Below are 12,492 nucleotides of genomic sequence, written 5' to 3'. Positions count from 1 at the left end.
CCACAGGGTATTGCCCAAAACAGATCTTATTTAAAATGCACTCACATTGTACGCATCGATGATCAACTGAATTACATTGCTGGAATTTGCAGATAATGTTCCTACTGCTGACTTAGGGATCAAATTTTTCAGTTCCTGCAATTAAAAGATAAAACATAAAATACAACTACTACTCATTCAACTAATTAGCATCTACTGAGTACCTACTATTTATTTTTAAATAACAGTTCTCGATACATTTCCTAAATAAACTTAAGGAGTCAGACCTAAAAACAACTAGCTTTACAATGTAACTAATATTAATATACACCACTCTTGTAAAATCCAGTCTGTCTAGCTGGTGACATTTTCCCGCATTTCAATTCAGACATATCATTTTGCCTCTAATGACTAAACAAAAAGGGTCTAGAAATGTGTTCCTCTTTTGATCTCACGTGTACATATTTACCTTGTAAACGGGCTGAAATTCTTCAGTAACTGCAAAAATCGTCTGAATGTTATTTTCGCTTAGTTTTTGGACAAGGTGAGCAATAGAAGGATAATCCTAAGAAATTAAGTAATAAAATTTAGTATGTAATTACATCCAATCTACTCCAGGTTTTCAATACTTTCTGAAAATAATGATTTGCAGATATCAACTGGATTACTTACAAAAGACTGCTTGAAACAACACAAATTATTGCTGAAGTGGGTGCTGTCTAGTAGGTTTCTAATCCTCTTCTATCTTTATATGTAAATTTTAAATTTCCATAATAAAAAGACTTTAAAGAGCAAGATCATCTGTGTATATTAAATGTCAGAACAATGAAAGTAAAGAACTGCCAGTAATTAAAGGTTATATTATCTACGTATCACTTAAGAAAAAGACCAAGATTCAGCAAGGTTTAGATTTCTTCCAGACCTTGAATAATTTGCCTATCTTTATTTTCAGTAGAGGCAGGGTGCCTGCTTTCTTAAATCATATATAAATAAGACAAGGAGTGTAAGACTATACAAATGATTTGTTTAGACGTAATATCAAGCTTGCTACCCCCTTGACGTACGCAGGTGAGAGGAGACAGAGCTTTGGGCTGAGGCGCAGTGTCGGGAGTCAGCAGCTCCCTTCACCCCCAGGCCCTCATCTACACGGAAGGAAGCAAGCACAAAGCCAGAGCCTCAAAACAGCAACACGAGCTTTCCTGCACATTAGGTCAGGGCCCAAATTACCAAAATAACAAAACCCCAAACCCTGAAAAACCCACAAGCCAGTCACCCACAATACTCTTAGTATTAGACACTAAACTCAATCTGAATCCATTCAATATGTAAGGAGCTAAGCACTTACATAATAATGGCTCATTGTGTACACATCATTTTCCAGGTGACACTGTCCATCATTTGGTAAAACAATACCACCAAGTTTCCCATCTCCAGCAAAGTGAAACCCAGCATCCGTGGAAAACACCAGCAGCCGTGTCACATTCCTCCAGCCAATCAATGACTCGAAAAGAAAAGGATTTCAATTTTAAAATACTACCCACAATTCAGCATAAATCTTTTCATCTTTATGTAGGCTACCACTGTACTCTCAACCTAATTCCGTATCTTCTCTTTTCACAATGCCAGTATCCTTGCTGATGAAGGCACAGAGACCACTGAATAAAACTCCTCCACCCCACTGTAAAACTCCACCTTGCCTGGCTGTCCATCTCTCTCAGCTCTTTTTTAAAAACTGTGTCTTTTAAAGTCCATGTCTCTCTCCCCACTAGAAAGTACGCTCGCTCTGTGCAGGGCAGGGACCACATCGGGTTTTGCCCATCATCTCATCTTCAGCAGTCAGCACAGTGCTTGGCACACAGTAGGTGCTTAATGAGTAAATGCAAATGTCTCAGCCCACACCCATCTTGGCCCAAATATCACTGTCTCATTCCCATCCATCCTTGCTCCACATTCTGTAGCGTATACTTCCTTTATCAGCCACCACATTAGGCCTTCCTTTTTTAATTACAGAAAAAAGAACCTTCTCCAAAGACTTGCACTGCTTAATTCCACCCATTGTAACCCCCCATCAGTACTGCTTATTTGTTCATTTATTTTATTTTCCACCTTATTCAGCAAAGAATTTAAAGTAGCAGTAAAATCCTCTTCTATGGTAATTTTATAATCACATCTGTCTAAATACTCAATTATATCTGTATATATCCTCATAAGACTATAAAATCCTTGAAGGCAGAAATTAAGTTTATTAATGCCGGCAGTCCAAGTGGAATGTCTGTCTCTTTTTCATGTAGAGAAGTAAGTGGAACAGTTACTCTCAGTCAGCATGAGGAAAACCGAGAGTAGCGGCCACAGATTCTATGGCTTGTTTTAATCCCAAGGCTAAGGCACAGGTAGAGGCAGCCCAGAGAATGCTCTCTCCACAGTGAGCTGCTAACAGGATCACAAATGAATGGCTGGAAAGAAAACAGGCATCAGGCTGGGCACTACCTGGAATATCACTCTCTTCCCCTTTAAAAGCAGAGACTATCCTTAAATTGCAACTACCCCAGTGAGAAGTCAAGAGTAACGATAATCTAGTAGTTAATATTTGCTGGGTGTTTAGTGGCACTGTATATGGATTACCATATTTAAACTTCGTAACAACCCTATAAGGTTTATCTGTTATTACCCCTTCTTAAGGAGAAGGAAACGGCCCTCTAGAATGTCAAGGAAACTGCCCAGTGGATGAGCAGGGATGGGAACATCTGAAGCCATTTCCTAACAGTCTAAGGACTGTTCTCTTAAACACTACACCATATTACCATCTTGGGTATCAAGTTACACATTAAAAATTGGCTGGAAAATAACCATTAAGAAGCATCTGGAATCAAGGAAGGTCTTCTAGAGCATAGGAGTACTCTAAGGAAAAAGGGGCGGGGGAGAATGAGACAGTCAGGTACTTAAACTTTATCTACCTCACAATGTTTTCTAGTTTCAGCTTCAGCTGAATCATTAAAAGGTCACCTCAAAATCATCACCTGGTAAATGGGTCATAAAATTCTAACCACTAGTCCAATGGAGATCAGCTTACTACTACTGAAAATCTTGCAATTAAAATTACAATTATATGACTTCTCAAAATACCTGTTCTCATATAGCTTTCAAACTAAGACTTAAAAAGTTCTTTCTTTTTGAATGACTAAGACATGGGGAAGATACCTCTCAAAGATGATAAGCAGAAGAAAACTGACCAGAGGAAAATGGTGTCTGAGACATAGTCCATTTGAGCACTTTTAATGCTCCTGGAGACGTCCCAGATAACCCCAATTCCATCTCAGGCACAAAGCTGGAAAGCTAGGGTTCCTGGGCCTCTTCTAAAAACCTAGAGCCCCAGCTAAAGCTAAACTGCCCCACTGTTTCAAATGGTGAGCATTCTGGCTTTTAAAACCCTGTGTAAATGAACTAACTGCCTGGTTTAAATAGGGGCATAATGATTAACTATGCTTTTATAAAGCATTTGTAGTTGGAGGGAACTTAAGGGATTAGTCAAGTATGCTACAGTAATTAAGGTAATTTCTTCTGACAGCAAAATCACCCTCAAAATTCACACAAATAATATCCTTTTGTAGAAAATGAATGCACTCACTCCACAAACTGCAACTTGCATGATTGCATCAAAGCCACCTTCTGGAGAATCCAAATTTCCAGATATGCGCTGTTTACCAACAAGTTCATTAAATACCTCCCCTTTATCAGTAAGGCTGAGCACATTTTTATAGCTAAATGGGCTGGTGCAGTTCTGTTCACTTGTGCAAGGGTTCCTGAGTTTAGCTGGTGTTGTGCTAATGTAAGGCATCACGGTTTTCTCCACAAATGAGCCAAACCCTGCGAAGGAAAATGCACACACAGTGATGACAGATGGAGGGTAGATGGATGGACGGATGGATAAACTGCATGAAAAAAATCAAGTACATTACCACCTGTAAGTCAATCTTTTTCTTTAATAAGAAATAATAAGGGTTTTAATAATTAGGTTTGGAAAGGAGATCACTGTATGAAAAATCCAGGTCTGATGTGAGATTAAGGCTGTATAGGCAGGTGTGGCCATACTAACTAGTAATGAAAAAAACTGTAATCAACATGTTTATAAAATATATCAACAAATCAATGCATAAATTCCTGTGAAAACATGCAAGCATTTTATTACCTATGTGGTGTAAGGTGTGTCAAATAACGTGATAGCCTACAGAAACAGAGGAACAAGGAGGCGGAAAAATTATTAGATGTGTGACAGGAGTATCAGTTCTCTCAAAAAAAAAAAAAAAAAGACTAAAACCTGGCCTATTTATCTCACTTGCATGTGGTGAAGAACAAAACTGCCAGTATTTATACAAATGAAAACTATTAATTTTCTCAAAATTCCTACCAATTCGGAAGTCTGAAGTAATCCTCCTCATTTCATTCATCAAATCAGTTCCAAGACTTTTCACATTCTCCAAGTCGTCTTTCATAGAGTAGGAGAGGTCCATAAGGTAGTAGAGATCGATGGGATAGTCTTCAGCTCGCTTGAATTTTAATGTAAATGTCTGTGGCTCCCCTAATCAAACAGAGATTAGAAAATTAGCTTGCCAACAATCAAAAGCAAATGAGAAAAACCAAGTAAATTCGATCGATAAGGTATACACTATAAACTGTATTATCGACATAGTTTTTACAAAATCCTGGGCATTCCACAGGTTACTGAATCAATGGATGTGTACTCATTTCAATCACAAATACTTAAAATGCCAGGCCCCGGGGATAGTGAAAAAGACAGCATTCCCCATCCACAGCAGGCAAGACAGGCAAACAGTGGGTTGATAACTATGACAGAAGAAAACAGACAGCCAGAACGACATAAACTAGACTGGGTGGGTGAGGCAGATACACTACAGGGGACACCAGACTTTTTAGAGACTAACGTTATAGTGTGAAGACTCTTCTTTGTTTAATGGGACGCACTATATGCAGTGAATAACATAACCTGATTTTCACTGTAGAAAACCTGAAGAATAGTTTTAAAGATGATTATAGAGACAAAGAAACTTGTTAAGAAACTATAGCAAAAATCTAAGAAAAAGATGATAAGGATCTGAAACAATGAGGAAGGAGAAGAGATGTACCAGAGGTGTGAGATATAATCCACTCAGAAAATACACGAGAAGGAAGAGGTCTGGGTGAAAAGTCGTTAAATTTTTAACTTGCAGATTTTCTCTATATAGACTTCTAGTTGACAGTTGGATAACTGGGTTTGGAGCTTAAAAGTCTGTGTTACAGCCCACAAATGGCTTTAAAGCCATGAGAGGAAAACCAACAATTAAGTGGACTACAAAGAGGAAGGAAGAAAAAAGACACAGAAAGGAGACTGGAAAGCACTGTTAAGAGATAAGAAGAAAAGTAGGAATGTTATCGCAGAAGCTGCAAGGGGAGCATTTCAAGAAGCTCAAAGGCATCGCTTGGATCGCAGGAAGGCTAATAAAAAAAGGCCTGACGAGGGTCCACCAGGCCTGGTGGTTCCAGGTGCCAGCAGAGCTCTGCCAGAGCAGCTCTAGAAGTGGAAGGCTGCCGGCACCAGGCTGAAGAGAGAGCAGGAGGGGAAGGGGCGGCGGGGAGGCAGGCACGGGACAGTCCTCTGAGAGGAAGGGGCAGGAAACTAGAAGAGGAGAAAGGGGGCTTGTTTTGTCTTTCTTTTTCCCAGATGCAGGACTGCTCCAGATTCTTATGAAAACCTTAATATTTTATCAATACTGAACAAAAACAAAGGAAAAAATAAGATTAAAATGTTGTCTTTATATTATGTAATTATACCAGAAGATGGACATTTTTATCTTTAAAAACCCATTAAATCTAATACTTTCTGAATCTTTAACAGAATTTACACTAGACACAGGTAACATTTACTTCAGGTACATATGTCTTACAAATTGTTATACCTGCAAAAAATTTCTAAAAGTTAATGTATTCAACATTTCTATTTGAGTGTCAGTTCACATGTGAAAACGAACCCTCAACAGAAACTTACAGAAAGTTGTCAAAAAGCTCAAGTAGACACAAAGGCATTCATAGAATCAGATTTCTGTACCTGATCGTAACTGCAAAACCAACTGCTGTGGTTGGATCTGAGTAATATCTTCTGGCTGCAGCTTCTCTGCTGTTCCTTTGCTACGGTTGGTGACATTTTTATTTTTCTTTATATCTTTGGAGCCTCTGGGATTTTCAATGTCATCTGGATGACAGCCCTTCTTTTTTAAGGCTTCTAAATCATCACATCGAGCAGAAGTAGGCATTCCTTCTTGTAAAAATGTCTAAACGATGTGTAAAATATAGGTATAAATAAAAAGTATAGTGGTCAAACCTTTTACATCATCGTAACTGCAAATAACTAATTAAATTGCAAAAATCAGGTAACACATCTAATGTATTTCATTTCTGGTTTTTAAACAAAATGCTCCCTTCATCCAAACCATAATAAACAAAACAGATAAAAACAAAAATTTTTCCTTGAAAGTAATACCGTTATTGCTAATATATTACTAGTACCATATTACTTTAGTAATACTTAGAGGACTGACCTACGTGTACATTGTAACCATTTCATGTTCAAATTCAGAGTATCTACTCAAAGAAATTTCTTTTGTGAAATTACTTATTTAGCATGGCTAAGAGCCACTAATAATACATATAACCAAATATCAGACAAATATTTTCTCCAAAATCTCCCTGAGGAAAGTTCTTAGGGTCTCATTATGTAGCAGCATCCTTCAGGATATTCTGAACAGCTCAATGTTTAGGGAAAACATGTCACCCTAAAACCTTTCTTAAAAAGGAGAACAAGAAATTTGCCACAAATTTAGTAAGTACTCTTGGAGGTTTAAAAATATTTTAGGTATTGGCTATTATTGTAAACAAGCCTTTTAGAACTTACTTTTTAAAAAAAACGTAGTACGTGATTATATGACAGGGTCAAAAACATATATAGGGTGAATTTTTTAAAAATAAAAACAGTTGTAATGGTACGTGAATGGTACCTGTGGCATGGGCTAAAATTTCCACTAGTGACATGATTTTAAAATGTGCTATTATTATCAGATGACTGACTAAGTGAAAGCAAAAACACTGCTGTTAAGATGCATGTAAAGGTTCTAAATACGTTTTTCATAAATGTGAGGAAGGGGAACAATGACGGTGTATTCATGTATATGTGTGTATATCATTTTAAAATGTGTACTCCTAATAGACATTTAACTTTTTCACATATACCCCAAAAAATTTGTATTTAGTTGGCCAAAAATCTTTTTTAAAATCTTGACATTGGGAAAATGAGGAAATGCCTTTCATTTGGGGTCACTTTATGTTTTGTATGGTTGATTATTATCTACCAATTTCATGGTGCTGAATAAAGTGAGGATATTTATATACAAAGATTACAAAATGGTTTTGATCAGTTATTTTTTAAAGGAAACATAGTACTAAATGAGAGCCTTTCTGTACTTAGAAAAACTGGAAGGGAGAACCATGGGCCCGACGGTTCAAAGCTGCACAACTTTGATGTGTGGTCAAACCTAAAATGCTGCCAGAGCACAGGGGCCCAGTGCAGGATTCACTTCCAAATATTAGCCAATCCAGGAAACTAAGATCACAACACTCAAGTAAAATTTCACTAAAGATATCCCAAAATACCTTTAATAATTTAAGAATTATGCCACAAAGATGGCTAAATTATTGAAAGAATAGTTTGGCTAGGATAACCCTAAACCCCAGATAAACTGTGACCCTCATAAAATGGATGCTGTTGTGGAGAACTGCACGTTCCACTATTATAACCTTCTAAGTGAAACTGCTTTAGGTTCATTTGATTCTTGTAAGAACACAGATAAAGGAGGCAGATCATGCTCATTTTCCAGGTAAGAAAACCAAGAGTTTCAGTTAAGTAAGCCTAGTCCGAGACAAACTCAAATCACTCCCTATTTCCTTCACTGTCTCCAATTTAATTCCAGAATACCGTTTTTAGGAGAACAGAAGGTGCCAGTAGAAAATTTTTAAAATAACAAAACGAAAACTTCTCATTTTGTCTTTCATAGGTCAAATCATACGAAATATCTGACATTTGACCAGTAACGCCCACAAAACAGGCACCTGACTGCGGGGTCAACTGCCTGAGTAAAAACAAACAATAAGCCTTTGACCTTCTGATATTATTCACCTGTAAATAAATTATATACCCTCAAAATGACTTCCCGTTACCTCCAGTACCAACTTAGCATTCATCTGTTCATTCATTCATTCAATATTTAGTAAGCTTTGTGGAAGGTACCGTGTTAAGCAATGTACAGAGATGACAAGAGTGAATAAAATTTAAAGCCTAACCTCAATGGGCTTTGATTAGGATGCAAATCAAGTGTATATTAGTTTAATTAAGACACAATTAGGCGGGTTAATGTATACCTCTCCCATCATAAAAAAAGGGAAAACTCTAAAACAGTCCAATGAAATGGCTAGAGGTTTTTGGGAAGCTGCCCAATAGAAACAATGCACACTACAAAGGTGAGCTACGTATGTATTTTTAAATTGTCTAGTAGCCACGCTAAGAGGAAGAAAAAAAAGAAACGGGAAATTAATAATATGTACAAAATGTCAGTGATTTCAAAAATCATTAATGTTGAAATGCTAAGTCTTCAATCTGTGGTATGTATTTAAGGCTGACGGCAATTCTCAGTTTGGACCACCCGTATCTCAGGTGCTCAACAGCACCACACGTGCCTAGCGGGCCCCGTGCCGGGCAGCTCCAGAGCATCACTCAGGGCTACACACAGAGCTGACGCTTATTCAGTCAACGATGAGGAAGTGAAAAGTCACATCGAGCACTTCCCAAGGATACAGTTTTGGGCAACACTAAATGACTAGAGGATAGATGGAAAGACTTGAACAATCTTACTTACTGAATTTGTGCACCATCCACAATTTGGCCCTGCTTGGATGCACTCTCCACATGATTTGGCGTTTGCTTTTAAACATCTATTTTCATCTGTCAGGAGAAACAAAGACTAGACCACTTTACTTGAAGTTTCAAGAGAGAGAACAGTGAAAAATCTGGATCACAATGACAAATAATACAACATATACAAACGTTAAATATAAACACTATGAACCTCGTTGCTAAGCTGATTCAGACCTACCCCCCAGAGAGAGGTGATTTTGGATCATCTTGGCACAGAGAACCATAAAAAGACACAGTTATCTCTCTTGTCTTCTATAGCAAAGACTAGGTACCCTTAATCTATACATTTGTCCTTTTTTTCCAAAGGCATGATTTCAGGCTCTCTCATGTTGGATGGTCATTAATTCTCAGGAGTGTTCTTACAACTGGGTAAAAGTATTATTTCTCTTCATTTAACTCATCCCGCCACACCCATACCCCACCCCCTCAAGCAGGCACTTTCATTTTCGTTTGTTAAATACTTGAAAAGTCCATAGTCATCCAATCCACAACCCCTTGATTTCTCAGGTCTGTGTTCAAAGTACGCCATATAGCTCTTTAAATCCGTGTAAGGGTCAGCATGTCTGCCGTGTGCTAAGTGCTAATATGGACTGTCTCCAATGTATGTTTTCTGATTATAAACCTAAACACGCTCATTATAAAAAATTTGGAAAATACGTAAAAGTATAAAGAACAAACTAAAAATCACTCAAAACCTGCTCACTAAGAGATAACTGTTAACATTTTTTGTATATTTCTTCCCAGTCTTTTTTCTAAGCAGATAAATAAAAAAATAGCAAGGAAGCAGGCATATACAGACATTATTTAAATGAAATCAAGGATATACATTTTATATACTACTTTTTATACTTAATCCAAATGTTTCATTCCAAATTCTTCAAAAACATGGCTTTAATGATTACATATTCCATTATAATAATGTATCCTATTTAATGATGGATAAATTTAGATTGTTTTTAATTGCATAGTTCACACATGCCACACGAACCCTCCACATATATACACATACATGCATATATATATGTACCCACTCTGATGACCATTCTTGTAATGTAAAACTCTGATTATTTCCTTATCACAAATTAAAAAAAAAAAATACTGAGGCAAAGAGTATTAACTTTTAAAGATTCTCAATACACACTAACTTCTATCCAGCAGTAATGTTCAAACGCACACTCCCACAAGCAGTGTACACACACCATTTCACCACACCCTCAACAAGAAACACCTTTTTAATGCAAAGATTTTTTTTAATTCATTTAACAGGTATAAATAAGAACATCAAGTTAATTGTCAGTTACTGAAGGTTTCATTCTTTTTCGTATTTTTACTGGCCATTTCTTTTATAAATTTTCTGTTACATCTTTTGCAAATTTTCTATTATCATGTTCATCTGTTTTTATTGGAGCTCTACATTTGTAAGTGAAATTAAATCCTTATTTAGTTTCTCATTTTGTCGATGGTGTTCTGACACATAGATACTTTGGTTTTTTATGTTATTGCTGGTTTTATGTAATTTAAATTTATCAATAACTTCCCTTACGGTTTCTTTCTTCATTTTTCCATGTGGTAAGTCCTTCCACCCTAATATCAAACAATTGTTCTATGCAGTGTATTTTTTGAGATTTGGAGAACAGAATTGGACATCCGTTATTCCAGATGTGGATGCACCATGGTTTATAAGAGGATTAAATATATTTTCAGTTTTATTTTTCATTCCTCTCCTATATGACGCCAACATTTTGCAAGACTTTTGATCAAAGAGCAAGAACATCTTCTGGAAAGCCAACTGTTCCTGCTTTCATTCTTTCAGATAGTAGTGGATAGTTCATAATCCACTCTTCTACACATTTACTTCGTTTCCTTCTAAAGATGTAACACGCCTTTGCTTCCTCTACACTCACTTACACGCTCTATGATATTCCCCAAAGAGCTCCGTGCAGTGCATCCTATTCCCGTTGTCACTCTAGATGACTGGTGGAGAGCCTGAGAAAGGGCCTTGCAGGCACTGGGAGGGCCCCGCCCTCAACTCTGAGGGAGGTGAAGCAAGGCTTTCAGAAGGAGCAAGACGACCTGATGTAGGTTTTTCCAGGCATCTAAAGTGGTCAAAAAGTGACACAAGATACTGAAGTGAAAAGACAACTATGAAACTCTTTTTACCTGTTTGGCCAAACACATAGCAAACTGAACTGATCAATCCAATCCAGAAAATCAGTTGTAAATTCATCTGAAATATAAAATGTACCATGTTACATTAAGGAAAAACAACATATAAAGCCTAATCATTCCCACTCACCTGACCGTCCGCTGGTTTTATAAGCGTGATGCATGTTCTTCCCCAGCCCTTCTCCACACTCAACACCCACCTCTCCCCCCAGTACCTCACCTTCCACTCCAGAGTCCCAGAATCCACTCTTACTTTTCTCCACATCAATTATACATTAATATTTAATTAACAGTGCTCACAAAAAAAAGTGTCAAGTATTCCTGCACCTAAAAGCTATTAAGTCTTTGTCCCATGGAATCTCTATTACCTCCTGTGACTCCTAGGGGGCCAAACAGGCATATCCATACGCCTCAGTTACCTCAACACTGAACCTGTCAAAATCCCGAACCTGTCAAAATCCTGATCATGTCATCCCCTTGCTTACAGCTTTTCAATAGTTTTTATTTCTTCTAAGGCTAAGACCAACATCCTGCACAAGGCCCCAACTCAATTTTTGAGTTTGATGTCCTGTAACTATTTCTTAAGAAAATCAACTTCTGTGCATGGAATTAGTAAAATATTCAGTTCAATTTCCTACAATTTCTAGATCTACAAACTACACAGAAGTGGGGGAGAGGGACATAAGAAGACCTGAAAGAGGCTTAAGTGTCTTTTAGAATCTCTAAAGAAAAATTAAGTAAGAGTCTGTATATTAAGCAGGATACCTCGAACTCCAACCATTAGGTATGTAACTGTTTTCTGTGAAGCAAAGTTTTCACAACATTAATCTGCACCTTACCAGAGTTGGTCAAGGACGGCTCTAGCCACAGGTCGCTGACCCTGTCCCTGAACTACTTCTACTGCTCTTGGGCTAGCAGCCAGTCTAATATTATGCATCAACCCCTGCCCCTTCCACAAGAATGCAAACACACCAAAAGCAGATTATAACACCCCCCCACCAAGCAAAGTGTAGCTTTACTACTTAGCAAAGAAATATAAATTAAAGCAATGTAAGGTAAACCAGCAAGCAGGAAAAAAAAAAAAAAAGTTTTTTAACCCAACAAAACAACAGAACAGAGACTTACTGCAGATGGCTAAGAGAGACCAGAGATGGCTGTAAACCGGTATAACTTGGGGGAAAATAATTTAACAATCTCTATCAAAAAGCATTAAAACTGTTTCTACCCTCTGACTTAGTAAATGAGCTACTAGGAATTCATCCTAATAATTTAAAATATAAAGTGATACACATGCACATACACTTTCAGTATAGACTCTAGCATGTTTGTAA

The 12,492-nt window shown here is 37.3% G+C and overlaps 1 protein-coding gene across 4 annotated transcripts in view; it reads right to left on the bottom strand.

Moving 5' to 3' along the window:
• The window catches only part of ITGB1 (integrin subunit beta 1), a 42,891-nt gene that overhangs the window by 13,935 nt on the left and 16,464 nt on the right, over nucleotides 1–12,492 (bottom strand). For all 4 annotated transcript variants that reach the window (XM_082449719.1, XM_082449717.1, XM_082449716.1 and 1 more), the window contains exons 2-9: nucleotides 11,156–11,222; nucleotides 8,937–9,022; nucleotides 6,080–6,302; nucleotides 4,385–4,555; nucleotides 3,605–3,843; nucleotides 1,325–1,480; nucleotides 449–544; nucleotides 46–135 (exon numbers count right to left, since the gene is read on the bottom strand). In XM_082449719.1, coding sequence (XP_082305845.1) covers nucleotides 46–135; nucleotides 449–544; nucleotides 1,325–1,480; nucleotides 3,605–3,843; nucleotides 4,385–4,555; nucleotides 6,080–6,302; nucleotides 8,937–9,022; nucleotides 11,156–11,222 — 1,128 coding nt within the window. The remainder of the gene's footprint in view (nucleotides 1–45; nucleotides 136–448; nucleotides 545–1,324; nucleotides 1,481–3,604; nucleotides 3,844–4,384; nucleotides 4,556–6,079; nucleotides 6,303–8,936; nucleotides 9,023–11,155; nucleotides 11,223–12,492) is intronic.

This window comes from Balaenoptera physalus, assembly GCF_965194825.1.
Source record: "Balaenoptera physalus genome assembly, chromosome: 2".
Classification (NCBI taxonomy): domain Eukaryota; kingdom Metazoa; phylum Chordata; class Mammalia; order Artiodactyla; family Balaenopteridae; genus Balaenoptera; species Balaenoptera physalus.
This window is presented reverse-complemented; position numbering and strand designations above follow the sequence as displayed.